A 17233-nucleotide genomic window follows, 5' to 3' on the forward strand; every position below is an offset into this window, starting at 1 on the left:
GAGTAAAGCTACGTAGCTTGTGAGAGGAATTGCGGCGTGATGTGACATAAAATCAGTGTTGTGTTGAAGAGACTACAGATATCGTAGATATCGTAGATATCCCAAACATCTTTATACAAAAAAGAACAGATTTTACAGATTACACTTTTTCCCCTTAATATTGCATAATTCGTGTATTCATATTTTCCCATCTTATTTTTTAACTGTTTGAAGACTACTATAATAAATATCATAATACATGGAGGCGTAGGGAAATGAGAAATTTTGGAACCAGGCGATCCTGGGGGCGTCGGCAATCGTTTGGAACCAGTGCGAGCTCGTTTCGAACCCCTTGCCATTAGCTATAATGGAGCGGTGGAGTGGTGCGCAACGAGCGTAAAACCTTTTACAAGTATGGTGTTAGTGTGAGTGCTGCGCAAAGGAAATTTCTGCATCATTACCTGTTAGGACGGTTTGGCTAATTTTGAAGAAACGGACTCAGCCTTAAAAAAGAAGTCTCCAGTTGGTGTTGGAACGGCCCACACACCAGAGAATATCGAGCCTGTTCAAGCTACAATCATCTGGAGCCCCCGCCCCGAGGTTCGGCAACACGCATCATTGATGTGTCGAGCTGTTTCTTCGAAATTGCGCACGAATGTTGTAATCGCATGAGCAGACCGGACATGATCATGGAGTTCTAACCGGTAACGACTGCTCCATTATGACTAATGGTAAGGGTTCTAAACAAGGTCACACTAGCTCCAAACAACTGCTGATGACAATTGCAGGGTCGAAAACTCCTTGTTCCAAAATTTCCCGTTTCCCTGAAACACTCGGTATATGTGACGAAATGTCAGAGTTTCAAGCATGATTTTTTTTTCCCTATGCATAAAGCCTGATCTTGAATAGCCTGCTATAGAGCTCTGACCTCAACCCTATTGAACATAATAACTTGAAATGCTGACCAAGAACTTCTTACCTCAACAATATCATCACCTGACATCACAATCACCCTATCACGCAAATCTCCACAATCTAGTGGAATATCTCCCCAGAAGACCGGAGGTTATTATAACAATAACTAAATGTGGAATGTGACGTTCAAAAATCACCCCAATGTAATGCTCAGGCGTCCGCAAATTTTTCTTTATATCGTGTATGTTAACCACACACTTAATTTCAGTGTATTTAATCAAGCATAGAATTAATAATGTGCCGACAGTGGGAGAAGGGAAAAGGAGAGAGGTAGAGGAAGGGAGGCACAGAGAGAAAAACAAAGCTTTGCAGAAAGCCATCACTTTTCCTCAGAGTTTATGCAGGAGACCACACAGTGAGCAGTGAATATATTAAAGACAGGGCAGCTCATGTAATGAAGTTAATGAAAGCCAAACAGCGTAGCTGGGAACCCTTATGTGTGGAGCGTTTAAAAACACTGAAAGTTATATTAAAAAATAAGCATATGTTAGCATCAGCAATAATTAAGTGAGAAGCGGAATTTTAGGAACATTTAGATGTTTTTTTTTTTTTTTTTTTGGCTTTTGCTTTAATGCCAGTCTGCTGTAGCGATGGGAAAATCGGGTCGTTTTAGTGACTTGGTTCTTTGAATCTCGTTCATCAAAATGAACAAATCTATTTTTGAGTCATTTCGTTTCTTTTAATCCTTTAATCATCTGCATAGCATATATGAGATCACGTGACAAAAAAACCAAATGTCTCGGATTAGAAGAGTTCGAGAGGTTAACTACTCAATTCTGTTTCCTGTACACAACCTACGGAAATTTTGAGGTGGTTTGCTAATGTGCGTCCAGTAAAAAATGAACGAATCACTTTTTGAAACTACTCGTTCTACTGAGTCAAATGAACGAATCGTTTATCAAAGACCCACCACTAGTCTGCATTTGAGCAACAGCACAGCCTCCACATGTTAGTGCAAAATATGAAGAATGATGTTAGTTTAAATCAATTCGTGGATTTGGGGGCTTTAATAGAGGGGACATGTACATTCAAGTTAAAATGTTCAGTGTCACACATTTGTTGAAATCGTGAATACTTTCTCCAGAAAATATACTTAGTGGATTCCTATACTTTCAGTTTATTCAAAGTACTAAATCAAATTCTCTAAAATATCCCAGAATTTTTGGCCCCTACCCTGTGTGTGTGTGCCCTGCAAAAATCTGTCAAGTCCGTTAATAAAAATTTGAATGCATTTCAACAAGATAGGAACATGTTTATTAGCATTCAGGGGGCACCTAAAAGGAAAAGTGAGATGATGGGTAGAACATACTCTAAGTAAATTCATTATGCACACACTAAGAAAAAAATATCCGTAAACCGATGAGATTTTCTAAAGCGGATTGTTCAGTGACGACGGCCCTCAACCACAGACATGAATGTCAGCGCATTTCTGCAACAAATGTGTGTGGAAGCATAGAAAGAGCATGAGGTCATATTTTTTTTCCCTTTAATAAAGTAAAAGAGGAAAAAGCAGCAGGCATTATCAGCTATTCCCAAAGCAGAGAGGCTTCATGGCTCTTGTTTGTAATTGCAGCTTGTGAAGGAGTTATAGACCTTTCGATTTTCTTTCAGCCTTAGCCTGATATCGTAGAAATCCACATTTAGCACAGGAGAGGTTTTAACAGAGAGCAAAAGTCATACAATTAAAATTGGATTCATATTAATAGCAAAAGAACATAAAAAAAACATGCGAAATGCAATGCTGTATTCTTTTCTATTCTGAGCTTCCTATTCCTGTATCCTCCTGCCTGCCCTTCAAACGCACAGCTGCAAGGAAAGGAACGAAACAGCAGAAAGTAATAAATCAGCTTCTGAGGATTAAGCGAAACATTAGGGTTTAAAAAAAGGGACATTACAGGATTGTCTGTAGCAGAGGGTCACATGGCAGGTGGAGAGGTTTGGAGTAGATCGTTTTTTGTAGCGACGGATAAGCTCTTTAATACCCTACGCTTCCCTACTCTAGTTCGGTAATAGAACCGCCACTTGTTGTTGAACCAAGGCTTAATCTCAGGCCTTTAAAGTGTAAGCTAATAGACACAGGAATCAAGTTGACCCCCAAACTGCTACATCCCTAATTTACTTTTTGTTTGCACTGCTTTAAGGGAAGAGAATAGATAACTAGAACCTAGTTATAGATGAAAAATGGATGTAGACATTTGAAGACGTCTGAAGAAATATGGAATTTGTGTTATATACCTGCCCTGACAATTCCCTTGTTATTGTCCATGCGTTATTACATTGAGACAGTCATTCGCTTCAGTATTCTTTTAAGCTTAGTGTCTTTCATCCAAGGCCGAGATCTACCTAGGTTAAATTAAAATTAAACTATTCACATGGCCACTGCACACTTTGCTTGCGTCTATTGTTGTGCTAAGTATGCAACCTCCACCCAACTAGAAGCATCATTACTTGAGAGAAAAGCAAAGCAAAAAAATGTTAACACATGCCACACTTACTAGCTACTTCCAGTGAAGCGTTGTGGCTGACCGCCTCCCCCAGGTAGTTCCTGGCCACACACACGTAGCTGCCGTCGTCGGGTTTGCTGCGGCGGCCGTGCACGATGCGTAGGAAGAAAAGCGAGCCGCTGGGCAGGAGCATACGGTGCGAGCGTGGGTTGTCCCTGTCCGTCTCCACGCGCTCGCCGTCTTTATACCACTCGACAGTGGGTGCTGGACGGCCCTCGGCCTTACAGTTCAGCGTAGCCGGCTCGCCCTTCGACACGATCAGGTCTGATGGGTGCTCCACGATCCGCGGGGGATAGTCCTCCTGGCGGAGACGAGATCCTGGAAAATGCAGGAGATTAAGGAATTAGTAAGAGACGATGTGCAATAGTGTGTCCAAAATATCGCGTATTAAACCATATTACAACACCGGAGAGGAAACCTAGGAGTCTCATTGTTTTCAAAGAAAGCGTACAGAATTTTGAATGCTGAAATGTTGCAACGATTGTAACGTCTTTCTGCAGTGAAAATACAGTACAATTGTCCACACAGTATTCTGAAGAGAATGGATATTTCTTTATTTAATTGCTAGCTATAGCTGTAAAACACATCTTTGCTCTAATGTGGCCTACTAAGTACTTCAATAGGCTTCAATAGGCTTAACTGGTGAGGTAATGGGATGCAAATGTGTTACATTTAAAGTATTAGCTCTTCACACTCCCAAACTGGTAGCCCTTGTATGAGAATTAGCTACACGTTACGAATTTGCAATGGCTACCTGAGAGCAAACAACCTCCGCACATTTTATCGCATAAACTCATTGAGCTTGTTGTGTCTAATCTTTGGGATTATATCTAGTTTCATGGTTCAGGTCCGGAAATACAAAACACAAATATAATAGGCAAACCCATGCTGTATTGGATAACCTGCTGAATTTCCTATTAGCTAGCCTACACTATAACACACCAGCTAACTCAACAATCGAGCTAATCACATTAGGATTTGTTCATTAAATAAGTAAGAGAATCCTGTAATGGTAGTGCTAGGTCATTTCCATTTACTTGTACTTTTGGTCTCAGTGAGGAAATAGTCAAGCACACAACAACAAATTTGTTTCCTGTGGTAAATGTAGGTCCTAGGTAAATGAATCAACTTTGATTTGTGCTTATTTTCTCAGACATTCTATTTTTCACGAGGCTGTGAAGGATAAAAAGGTGCATTCGGAGGAAAAGAATGACTCCTCGCTCCAATACCGTTATTAATACTGCATTTAATCATTTTCACAGCTTGATAACTGACTGAAAAAAGTAATTCCCCCTGCCTTTTTTTGCAATAATCAATGTCCAATCAGCAGCCAGTGTGCCATGTTCGATAAAAATCTACACTTTCTAGATTTTGGTCTAATTTTGCTGCTTTTACTGAATTTGAGATTGTTATGTATTATGTTAATGTACTTTATATAATGCATTCACAAGCACCGTTCGTTCACTGTTTAATTACAGCTCTGGGTATTACACGTTATGCCGTTTCAGACTACACTCAAATAAAGGAAAATGAGCGCTGCCTGTCTCGGCTGTCACTCAATGCACAGTCAGTAGGTCCACCGTTATCACAAAGGCGGGTCTAATTGGAAGCGCATCGCTAAAACTCATTTACGAAGCCTCCCACTGTCTCGGGGACTCCTTCCTCCCCCGAATGCTGAGGGAGCGTGTTTCCGACACACACACACACACACACACACACACACACACACACACACACACACACACACACACACGCCTGGAGGTGCTCGGAAGAGCCACCAAATTAATCATGTCAACTCAAACCCATCGCCTCCTCGCATTTTACGATTAGATTAATTAAGTTATGTCTGTCTTTTACACACATATAGACACACACACACACACATACTTATGATCTTGGATGCACATACCCACAGTCACTCTTTAATACCACTCACATTCCACTGAAAAGCACGATATGGTGGATAAGACTGCAAGAATGTGCGTAGCTCATCTTTTTGATTTATTAGTCCTGGCTACATGGATTTTTTTCTTTTTTTCTTTTATCATGCTAAACATCTTAATGAAGCTTGGTGATGAATATAAAATGCGAACACGTCGACGGCAAAAAAACGGGCCCTCGAGACCACGTTGACAGCCAATGACAATATAAAGAGATGGCAGAGAGTGAGGATTTACTGCAGATGAGGATCTTTTGTCTTGTGCCAATCAGTCAGGACAAAAACGTCTCTTGTTAACTTGAGCATGAGGTTACATTCACGGTATCGAATTCCCTGGACTTTTGGCGTGAACGTCTGGATAGAAAGGCTGCAATCGGTGCCAAAGAAAACCTTTTCTAGCAATCGCAGAGTAGCGGGGCCGTGCAGAGGGGACGGGAGACTCGTTTTTCTTGAGCGGGCTTTGTATTCTTTCGGGGTTTTTTTTGCAGTCAGGAGGCTACTTTTATCCAGACGAGGCATGATGGCGCCTCGGCCCTGTTAATCAAGCTCGTTTTTGAGAAGAACCTCCATTAAAGCCTTTGATCCTGAAACTGTGCAATAGCCTTTTTTGTGTTCGTTTCAGGAAATGGTAGTGAATTCCTAAAATGACAGAACACAATAAAAAAAAAAAACACATAGGTTTTATTTGAGTGCTAACGGACGTGCCATTTGCTGCTAAATTATTTTCCTTTTTCCCCAAAAAAAAGTCTACCAAGCAGAAGAACACAGGGGTTTTTCATGTGTTGCACATATATATTCAGCAGGAAAGCTGCAGAGGGTAGCACTTTTCTTTTTTTTTTTGCTTCCTCCCAGCAAGAAGCCACACTGGGTTCATCTCTGAAGATTAATTATGACGCTGGAATAGTAGCGGCTACGGAGGCCCACATGGACCAGGCTCCACACAGCCAGACTCTGGATCCCAACCCTGCGCATCATCCATCACCATCCAGGCAACTGCCGACTCTGCTACCCGGTCCCTCCACCCGAGGCTGGTGTGTGTGTGTTGCAATCCATTACTATCTATCAAGAATGCGTATGCATAGTAGGGTGTTGCTACTACCATAATCAGGTCATTCCGTGTGTGCCAGTTCCTGGCCTTGATATACAGTTGTGGACGGATTTTTATTTTCATATGTGAGAATTAACCAGCAGAATTTTATTTAGTTTAAAGAATTTATATCATGAATAAACACATGATCATCATATGTAAATCAGGTGTATTCTTTTTTCTTTACCAATGTGTGGTGCCTGATGTTATTATACCTTGTGAATACACAACCGTGTATTTGGCACTTTTCCGATATCCAATATCAAGATGAAATCAGCGGAAAATCCTGAATTTGGTATCAGAATGAATTTGATCCCCTGTGATAAAAATTATAAACTGAAAACCTAAAATGTCTAAATAATGGAAAGTGTGAAATATTATTCCATTAATAGTTATATAAGTTTATGTAACAGCTAGCCGTAATACTTTGTTTTGAATTATATTAAGCTGTGGTTTGGTGTAAGCCATAGTTTAACACCAAAAATAAATTAACACAAAGATAATGCTTGCAAATTTACTATAAAAGTGAGAAATTCAATTGTATTGGATTTTGGTTTTAGATCAGTAATACTTTATACAATATAAAATTATGAAAATACAAAAAAACTATTTTAGTAGGTAAAAAAATATTCTTTATTCGTTTTTGTTTTATTTCAACTATTATTATTATCATTATTATTGTTATTAGTAGTAGTAGTAGTAGTAGTAGCTGTAGCAGTAGCAGTAATAGTAGTAGCTATAGTATTTGTAGGTATTTGTTTAATTATTTATAGGAATTTTTTTTAGAATAGCCCGAGTGGTACTCAGCCTATAAACCCTTTTAATTACAGTAAAAAAAAAAAAAACAGTAAAACTGCATTCGATCCAGACTTTACAGCAGGATTAATGACCACTGGAACCGAGCCTAGGCAGCGATTAACGTGTATTGGAACATTGTGTTTAGATTTTTTGCAACTGGAATAACGGCATGGAAAGAAATAACGGTCATGCAAAGAGAATATTTCACACAAAACTGTCTTCAGGACCCTTTACACAAAACCAGTGCTTTGTTTCACTGTGAAAGCGTAAACCTTGGCAAAAGCTTCCATATGTAGAAGGTAAATCCCCCCCAAATTAAGTTTCTCTGAAGCAGAACCTCGTTCCAACCTCGGCCCATCTGTTTCACTGCTGTTACCGTACACGTCTTTGGTGGTTGTAGGTGCTCGAACAGCTGGACAAATACAATATGAATCGTGGGCTTTAAATGCACGTGTGTGTGTGTGTGTGTGTGTGTGTGTGTGTGTGTGTGTGTCTGCATAGAAAAAGAACCCACACTGGGAGAGAAAACTTTGTGCAATGTGAAAGGAATCTCTGAATAATAGACGGCATCCAGATGATCTCGGAAGAGCAAGGAAAAGAGAGGGAAAGATTACCACCGCTAGGTAATTGCTCCCATTTGCCTCCCTGTACCTGCTTTAACTGTGCTGGGGGGCAGGAAGCCACAAAGCTCAGGGCTTTAATGTGGCTGTGCAAAGGGAACTAACTGACCACGACTGAGGAAGTGGTCAATATCTGGCAACTAAAGAAGTTTGACTTCAATAGCTCATAAGACAGGGGGTAATCCTGAAAAGAGACCTCCCTCTTAGAACCTGAAATGTGTGTGTGTGTTTGTGTGTCTGTATAAACGTGTCTGACACCATCAGAGACTTGACCCGAGTCCTGCTGTTATTCCATTACTGGCATTTATCAGCGCTTCCTTTTCAGAGAAACACACACACACACACACACACACACACACACACACATGCAAATTCTGCCAAATTAGCACTCGCTAAAAAGGCAAAGGTCAATCTGTGCTAGCGCTAGTGCTTTCAAGTGACAGTTAAAAAAAATCGTTAATGACTGTAAGGTGTTAATTTGCTAAATGTGTTTGAGTGTAAAGGCTATGTGAAGTCTGGGGTGATGGGAAAAGCTCAGTGGCAGAAGGAACAGATCAATAGACAGATGTTTCCAGTCAGTCTTCCAACTGGTTTATACATGAATGCACACTTACACACGCACACACCAACTTTATCTTCTTATCCTTGTGAGAACCTGGTGATTTGTTACCATGTTTAACCTTAACTTCTTTAAGTTGTTGTATTTTAAATAAACGTTACAGTAACACTCATGGGAACCGGTCAAATGTTGCACAAGGGTCATACTTAAAGACTCACGAGACGTCAATGATGTGCTTTTAGCTCTAAAAATATCACCAATAAATACCATTTTGAAATCGCAGCACACTGAAGTTTGTGACAAAGACAAAATAGCAGCAATGCAACTAAACCAAAAAAAAAGGGAACAAACCCCCCCCCCCCCCCCATCATATTTCATTTAGAATTATGATTAAGGTGGGGAGAGGAGATAATGTGTAGCCAGCATTGTGGGAGAGGGAGGAGCGGCCTTGCTGTCTTCTTGTTTTAATTGTGTTGGGTCCGTGCCTGTAGGGGAACGCGTACACATGCACAGGGGTGGTATCTCTGGGCTACAGGTGAGCCCCTCTGTGCCTGTCTGCACTGAGAATGAGTGCACAGCTTATCTCCAAAGAACCAGCAGTTTACACTCACACACACGCAAAAATGCATACACTCGCACATGCACACAGCAGGCGCACATACACACGAAGCAAGACGCTTCAGACATAATGCCAAAACAGGCACGTTCATGTAATCATGTGCAAACAGGTAGATGCTCTCTCTCTCTCACTCTCTCTCTCTCTCTCTCTCTCTCTCTCTCTCTCTCTCTCTCTCTCTCTCTCTCTATATATATATATATATATATATATATATATATATATATATATATATATATATATATAGAGTCACTTTAACTTTGAATTTAACTTTGGACAATTCATCCGCAGATATTTTCCCGAACATAAAAAACATTTAACCCGCCCCCGCAAGCTCCGAGTTTACACATATGAAAATTAATTCCCTAACAAGGCTGCAATTGCTTCTTAATTAGACATAATTAGACAGAACTACTTCCTAACTGTGCACCATTAACGCAACTGTCACATTTTTTTTTAACAGCAAGTCTGTTTAACCCAGATAGCGGATAATATAATTTACCGGCTTCTATGATGTTCTTCCGGCGAGACAAAACTACTGCTCTAGGAACGTTTACATAATGCTAATAATGTTCCTACACCCAAGAGAATATGGGGGCTTTAAAAAAAACAAAAAAAAACAAAAAACATAACATAAAAAAGACAGAAATAACTTGCTACATGTCCTGGGAGACAAAAGAGTCGGCGTCTTATATACGTTACGCTAATTAGAATTGTTAGTGCTAATCATTTTGGAATCATAGGTCAAAATGAAAAGTCATAGATCCTTAGACAGATCTCATCGTAGCCCCTCCGGTCGTTATCAGATCAATAATCACAAAGTGGAAGCAGTGTTGCACGGAACGACCATTACCTCGCTAGGGTTCGGCAGCTAAAATTAGAGCAAAGATGTTCCTGCCTACATTAGCATGGGTTTTCCCCGTAGCACCAGAGTGGCAAGAAAGAAGCCATTACTCAAAGAGAAGTGTGGATTTTGCCAGAAAGCGTACGAGTGACCCAGTTAGGATGTAGGAAAATGTTATTTTGACAAATGAGATCAAAATTAACTTTTTTCGGCAAGAATGGAAAGCAGTAGGTGTGGCACGAACCTGGTACAGACTATGTAGTGAAGTGTGGTGGTGTGGTGGTGGTGGTAGAAATATATTGCTGTGGAGCTGCTTCACAAAGAATAGATGAAGCAAAATTGTGAGAAAATTGTCTGAAAATACTAATAATACATTTGTTACTAAATTGATGCTTGTTAATAATTATTCAGGGTTTCTTCAGGTTTCACAAAAGTCAAATTTAAGACTTTTTTAAACCATTAAGAATCGAATTTAAGACCTATATTACAACATCAAAAACACAGACACAAATACGTTGTTAGCAGCCGGCTTTAACCGAGTCCTCGATTCACTTTTCAAGCCAAGAATCGCTAAACATGCACTTCTCCATAGCTAAAAATAAAATACGTTTTTACATCTGTGTTGCCGATCCAAGAAAGATCCGTGCCAAAAACAGAAAGCTGATTGGCTGTGGGTCTCAGCGAATTATATTTGGACTAGCCAAAGAAAGAACTACAAAACCAAGGAAACAGACAAACAAAAACATACTAAAATGCTGAAGGAGCATTTAAGTTTAGCATTAGAGGCAGCGTTACACGGACATCGGAAAATTAAGACCTGTTTAATCATGTTGGATTATTTGGGGGGATTTTTTAAGACCCAGCAGAAACCCTGTTATTATTAGTAGTAGTAGTAGTAGATGTCAAGACAAATGGAAAAAAGAAAATCAACTCCCTAACAACACTTAACCTAAACAGCTTCAAGATATTACCGTGGCCATCAATTAGTGTGAGTAATTGGTGTAAATCTTTATCCAAACAACATCTTCAGCCATCGTCATGGATACGGAGCCTATGCCTGAGGCATACATTTCCATTTCGGAGCCTTTGAATTCTGATTATCTAAATGTGTGTAGCTAATCTTTTCTAAGGAACTTTATGTACATGCGGTGTTCAAAGTCTAAAACCTAGAGAGCAGGATGTTATAGGTGGAACAGAATGCAGAAAGCAATGGCCATGTTCAAGAGCAAGGAAGAGTGACTGAAGATTCTATCAGCCCTTCTTACCTTCTTAGGACCACATGGGTGCATCTATACTCACCCCTTCTACTTTAAAATATAAACATGTTTGTCCATTACTGTGAGCTTATATATGTGTGTGTAGGTGTGTATGCCCACATGAAAGCCATGTATTTTATTACACGGTGCACTGTTTTTGCAGAACAAGGTTGGTGGTCTAGAATCCAGTTCTCCCAACAATTTGCTCTTGCGTTCAGATGGGGCGTGTAAACATTACACGAGATGGAGTATCAACCACTAAAAAATTACAACCGCAGCAGTTTGGGCTTACTTACACTGCAACCTCTTTTGTGTAAAAGAACCCCAACAGGTAAATAAGCTCATAGGCATGCACACAATGAGATGCGAAAGTTGAGCTGACGCTAAAGAGTTCCATTCAGTGACAAACCTGAGCGTAATGTTACATGGTTTTGGCTGAGGTTCACAGCCCACTTGAAAAGCACTCGTGAAACAATGCACACAACTGTGTGTCGGCTCGTCTTCCCTGTGTGATGGGAATGTTCCGACCCACATCCCACCTTGAGGGATTGGCCATGGCGACGGGAGCATGCCCTAACAGTGTCCCGCCGTTGGGTTTAGCCAATCAGAGCAGCCCTGGATGATTAAATGCGATGTCAGACTGGGGGGACAAAGGGATTACCTGTGTTCTCAACGTCCACCGTGCTGATACTGCCTCAGAGGAGGAACGAGTGTAATCTATCCATTCCCCATTCCCTTAACTCCCACTCCTACCTACACTAACCCCTACCCACACACATTTACAGTACACAAACATGTGCAAACACAAATGCCCCTGACTCCATGTGAAAACATGATACAGGCTCGGAGAAGTAAATCCCGTGGCTCTAAATATCTGAATTTAGCATTGGGGTGACAACAAATTCACGGGCCATTATGCACCTTTTAAGTCACGGTTTGGTTCAATTTCGGTACAAACTGGGGGGAAAAATACAAAAAATAAAATTGCTTATCGATTTTTTTATTAACGTCATTTGATATTATTAACATTTGTGAAAATCAACAGTTAAATTTTTTTATAAAATGGCTAGTTGATTAAATCAAAAAGAAAAGAAATCAGATGTATAAAATACACTTATTTTATTATAATCGACTAAAGAGGCAAAAATGTAATTGATGAAATAAAATTGAATAAATGGAATCAATTTTATTAAATAGTTTACATTTGTTAGACCTCATTTGGCTACAATACAGATATATCAATGTGTGTGTGCATTTTTACATTTAATATTTCTTATTTTAGCATACTTTTACAAATGGCTGCATTTATGAAACACACAAGATTTTTAGTTATTCATTACAATTATTAATTCATAAATAAATAAATTCCTTTCATCCTTAATTCATTCATTCATTCCCTTCCTCGATGAGTGGAATAGTCAGGAATCAGGAAGACAGGTTTGTGAAGCTGTACATAAAACGCATTATGGGTATGAAAAAAAAAGCGATGAAAAACAATCCTATTTGTCTGTAAAAAATTCAGTTTGCACGGAATTCTGAACTTATTTTGATCCTGGATTATAACATTCAGTTTTAATGACCTGAAAGAAATCGATCTGGCTTGGTGGTGCTGTTGCTGCTGTGCTTTTTAATAAGATTGCTTGTCACTAGGGTGGTAAGCAAGACCTCCTGGGAACTGAGAAAAGAAGGACAAGCAATTCGCATTAGCGTACAGTAGGAGCTGTTAGGTTATTAATTTAAGGTCCAAGAGAGCAGAATTAACTCTGTTTTCTTGGTCTATTGGATCCTATTTATCCAATCTGAGGGACACTTGTTGAGGGAAGTAACTTAGTGATTAAGATGGTAACATAAAGGTTGTGAGATCAGATCCCATGCACCACCTCTGCTGAGCCCTTGATCAAGACCCTTATCTCTCGACTGCTCAGCTGTTTAAACCAGCTCAATGTAAGGCTACATCTACACGAATCCGGATAAATTTGAAAACGCAGTTTTTGGCTAAAAGCGTTCCGCGTCTCACTGTCGTTTGAAAACGATTACGTCCCTGAACTGCACATGAGCAAAACGGCGTCTCGGTGTGGACACACAAGACCAAACAAAAATTTTCAAACAAAAGTATATTAGTGTAGACATGGCCTAAGTCGCTTGTATAAATGAGATAAGTGTAATTTGCCTTCCAATGCCTTTATATATAAATGTTATCTCATGTATATTTAATACAAAGGCAGGGCTTTATATTATAATGGGAAGCACATGGTAGTGTCCTCCCACCTACGGACTGAGCTACTGGGTCGACAAGGTAATAAATGGCTTGCAGAAAATGGTGGTAACAATTCCAACCTACTTTATGGTAAATAATTTGACTTAGTCTAAAAGCCTCTGGCACTTAGACAGCCTTTCAGTGAGTCCTCAACATCAAGGAGATATAAACACAGACAAATCAACCAAGCTCTGCCTTGTTACGCCATCACCGCTAATTGATTACGCCTACTGGCTTTGCGTCATATGGAGAGAATGCGCCAAAACCCTGGAAGGAGTACGATTAAAAAGGTCTCAAGGAGGCCCCTGGCACCCTGCATTTAAAGCACATGAGCTCATTCCCTAAAGAGTATTTACAGGAAGCATGCTCAAATGGGAATGGGGATTAGAAAGAGAAAATAGTGCACTGGTAACTAAGGGAAAGATTTTAATGGCTCAGTCAGCACAACCAGTGAGAGCCCTAGCACACTCAGCACTAGGTCGAAGGCGGCCATTATTGAGGAGAGCTGTTAAAACTCAAGAGGATAAAAAGCGGAGGAGTGAACTTGTTTTTTTTTTGTATCTCTCTCCTCCTCTTCGCCTTGTTCTTTGCCAAGTCTTTTTAATGACTACTCATATGCGAAGTCTCAGCAAAAAACATCAAAGTCCTTTCAATCACGGACTGATCTTGAATGCTGCAATATTCATGGTCATCATGAGCGTGTGTGTATCGCTCCTGCAAGCAAAATACTTGTCTCGCTTAATGTCCATGTTCCTGTCAAACGGTGTGCCAAGGAATGTTAATAGTCTCATCTGATAAGAGCAAATAAAAGGCTTTATTTTACACTCAAGGTCAAGAGTATTACAGGCGTACAGTGGAAAGCAAAGCTGGAAGAATTCCTCACATTGCTTTGGAGACTATAAACTATATAACTACAGTTAGGTGTCAGCTAAAGCCTGCTATTCGCACAGGTATGAGGATGGAATGAGTATAGATGGCTGTGTGTGTAAGGTGCCTAACTATTTAATATCACATTTAGAAAGTGGCAGGTCTTCAGGGCCAGCAAGGCCTTCTTCTCTGGCCTAAACTCTCTCAGAAACACTGGCTGGCGTTTTCATATATTTTATAAGGCGGTCTTTCCAAGAAAAGCTGTGCATCATAAGGAGAGATCGGCCAAAACAGTACAAAACAGTTGTTAAGCTTTTTCAGCAACCATTTATACTTTTGTGTATTTTTTTGGTGTAAAATTTGCAAAAACCACACAATTTTCCTTCATTTCAAATCCCAAAGAAAACTGTAATGCACAGAAAAAATGCACAGAAACTCCGATTCATTTTATGATGTTAATATTGATGTCTCTGTTAGAGATGACGCATGTGGGTAGTGCAGCTGTGGCTGCAGTGAAAGGAGAATTGTTGAATCGTGTTTGTTGGGTTTCTTGCTTTTGTAATAGCATTCATTCTCACTGCATAAGATCCCTGTCTGTGATGCAGTGCTTTTTTATGTTGCGTTTCTGTGTAATATTGATGGTTTCTATATCTTTCTATAGGTCATAATGATGGTATTAAGAGGTGGACTGACTCCACTGAAGGCCAAGGCGTGAAATGAACTGGCCGCCGCTACAGCTAGAAAACAGAAAGTCTGAGTATCAGGGTAAAATCTGAATAAAACTCAAAATAAATGTGAATGAAGATTTCTATTTTGTATATTTAAATTTAGAGAAGCCACACAAATGGAACTCGGTCACAACAAAAAAGGTGTTTGGATTAACATTAGGTCATCGCAAGTTTGAATCCCAACAATGCCACAGCCATTCGAGGATGGAAACCCATGCTCTAAGGGTGGCGTTGCTCTTTTGTCTGTTAATCCATGGCTGTCTGTGTGTCAGATATCTATAGAGAAATGTTCTAGTCTCAGTCTTCTTTGTTTGGTAGGTGCCAATGATAGGGAAGAGCTGGCTATGGTTGGGAACTGATAAATGTCCAAACTGTGGATGAAAATGTGAAAAACGAGCATGAAATACACAGAGCTTCTATAAAAACATGGCATTTCAGGAGAAATGGCCTTCAATGTCTGGGCAGACTTTTTTGACCTCTATTGCTTAAAATGCAAACCGACGTGAATTTAATGCAACCTTATTGCAGTGTCCTGCTGCTGGCAATAAGAAAAAAAAATCCATTTTGATATTATAAAGCTGATTGACAATCCGATCAGTTCAGCTTCCTCTTGGTTTTCCCCAATGTACATCTGATTGTCTCTGCACCTTTTTTTGTATATCTGTGTATATAAACCTCTGTTGTAGCTGTAAATGATGAACTACCGAACAAGTCTACCGGTCACGCTTAGCTTATTAAAGGGCCGCATTTTCAAATGTCACGGTCAGAAAAAAAAGCGTATTTACTCGGAATGTCTCGACATGAGCCTGTCTGTAGGCTTACATACATCAATTGTGTATGTGTCCCTGCCTTAATTGCTGAGTCACTACCAACAATGAAACGCTTTCGCTTATTCTATTTCCGTCTCGTTTCCCTCGGTGGAAAGAGTCGTCTAAAACAGTGCAGGGCTCCAATGCTACATACGAACCCTATTTCAAGAACAGCATGAGCAGGAATTCCATTTATGCATTAGCCCCCCCCACACCACCACTATCTTTGTTCCTGTTCCGTCTCTCATGTGTTTTACAGCATGCCACCCAGGCCATGTCCATAAAGACACTGGGTAGAATCAGGATAAATGGCAAGACTCCAGGATAGTATTGGCCCGAATGGGAATTAAATGGGACCATAAATTTATAGTGGCTCGGTCAATTCCGAAAGACAGAGCCTATTTCAAGACATGGACGAGCGACAGAAACACTGAAGCAGCTAAGAGGAATTAATGGAACACTGGAGAGGTGGAACGGAGGCCGGGAGCAGATTTTAAAAGACAATATAAATATTTGGAGGTGGAAATTAAGACATTCAAAGGGCTGCATTCATTATCTCGTTAAAAAAAGACTGCCTTTTTTGGGTAAATTCACCTGGTCTTAGCTCTGTATTATTGTATAAATTGTCTACACTTTGGATTTATTACACAGATAGAGACAGCTTTTCCTTAGATTTATATACATGAACGATTGTCAAGATCAAAAAACACACTCGCAGCCTTGACCTTTCATTTTACTTCATATCGTTTCATTAAAAACTGACTTATCCCCAAATCTCGAGCTAAAATATGTCCATCAAAACTGACACTAAATGGTCCTAAAACTATACCTTTATGGCGATATCTAAACCAGATGTCAATCTTTTTTGTTTTGACTCCAGTTAAATGATCTCTCTTTCAAATGGTTGATGTTGACCAGGACATGACAGATGAACAATCGCATTGTCAAACCGCAATAAAAGCAAGCCCTGACCTGGTCCGTTTCAGCGCCGGATTTAAAACGCCCGATGTTGTAAAGAGATATTTTAGCATGATAGTGCACTGGATCGGATTATGCCTCTCTGTGAGTCAGTTTAGCTGGCAGGGATTATTTCCTAATCCCTTTGGTCTTTCTTAAGAGTGGAAGGTCGTAAAAAGCCCTTGCCCCATCCTCACGAAAGTCTCCTCCTCCTATTGTTCGAAAGCCACAAAGAATCCCCTCTGAGCTGCACATCTGCAAAACAATTTCACCTTTTTAGCTCCTTATACTCAAGTGAAGAGAGTGTAAAGAGAGTGTGGAGAATTAAAGATCACCTGGTGATCAGACTCCGCAGGAATTACAATGGCTATTTGCTCACTGAGGTGAAGAATCTACTGCTTTTGTCTTTGACTTGCATAATGAACCTGATCACTTTCT

The 17233-nt window shown here is 40.0% G+C and overlaps 1 protein-coding gene across 4 annotated transcripts in view; it reads right to left on the reverse strand.

Annotated features, from left to right (window-relative positions):
- Positions 1-17233, reverse strand: part of LOC310740899 (roundabout homolog 1-like) — a 214894-nt gene that overhangs the window by 110115 nt on the left and 87546 nt on the right. For all 4 annotated transcript variants that reach the window (XM_083568076.1, XM_083568074.1, XM_083568077.1 and 1 more), the window contains one exon: positions 3450-3776. In XM_083568076.1, coding sequence (XP_083424202.1) covers positions 3450-3776 — 327 coding nt within the window. The remainder of the gene's footprint in view (positions 1-3449; positions 3777-17233) is intronic.

Source organism: Silurus aristotelis (genome assembly GCF_946808225.1).
Source record: "Silurus aristotelis genome assembly, chromosome: 18".
NCBI classification, from domain to species: domain Eukaryota; kingdom Metazoa; phylum Chordata; class Actinopteri; order Siluriformes; family Siluridae; genus Silurus; species Silurus aristotelis.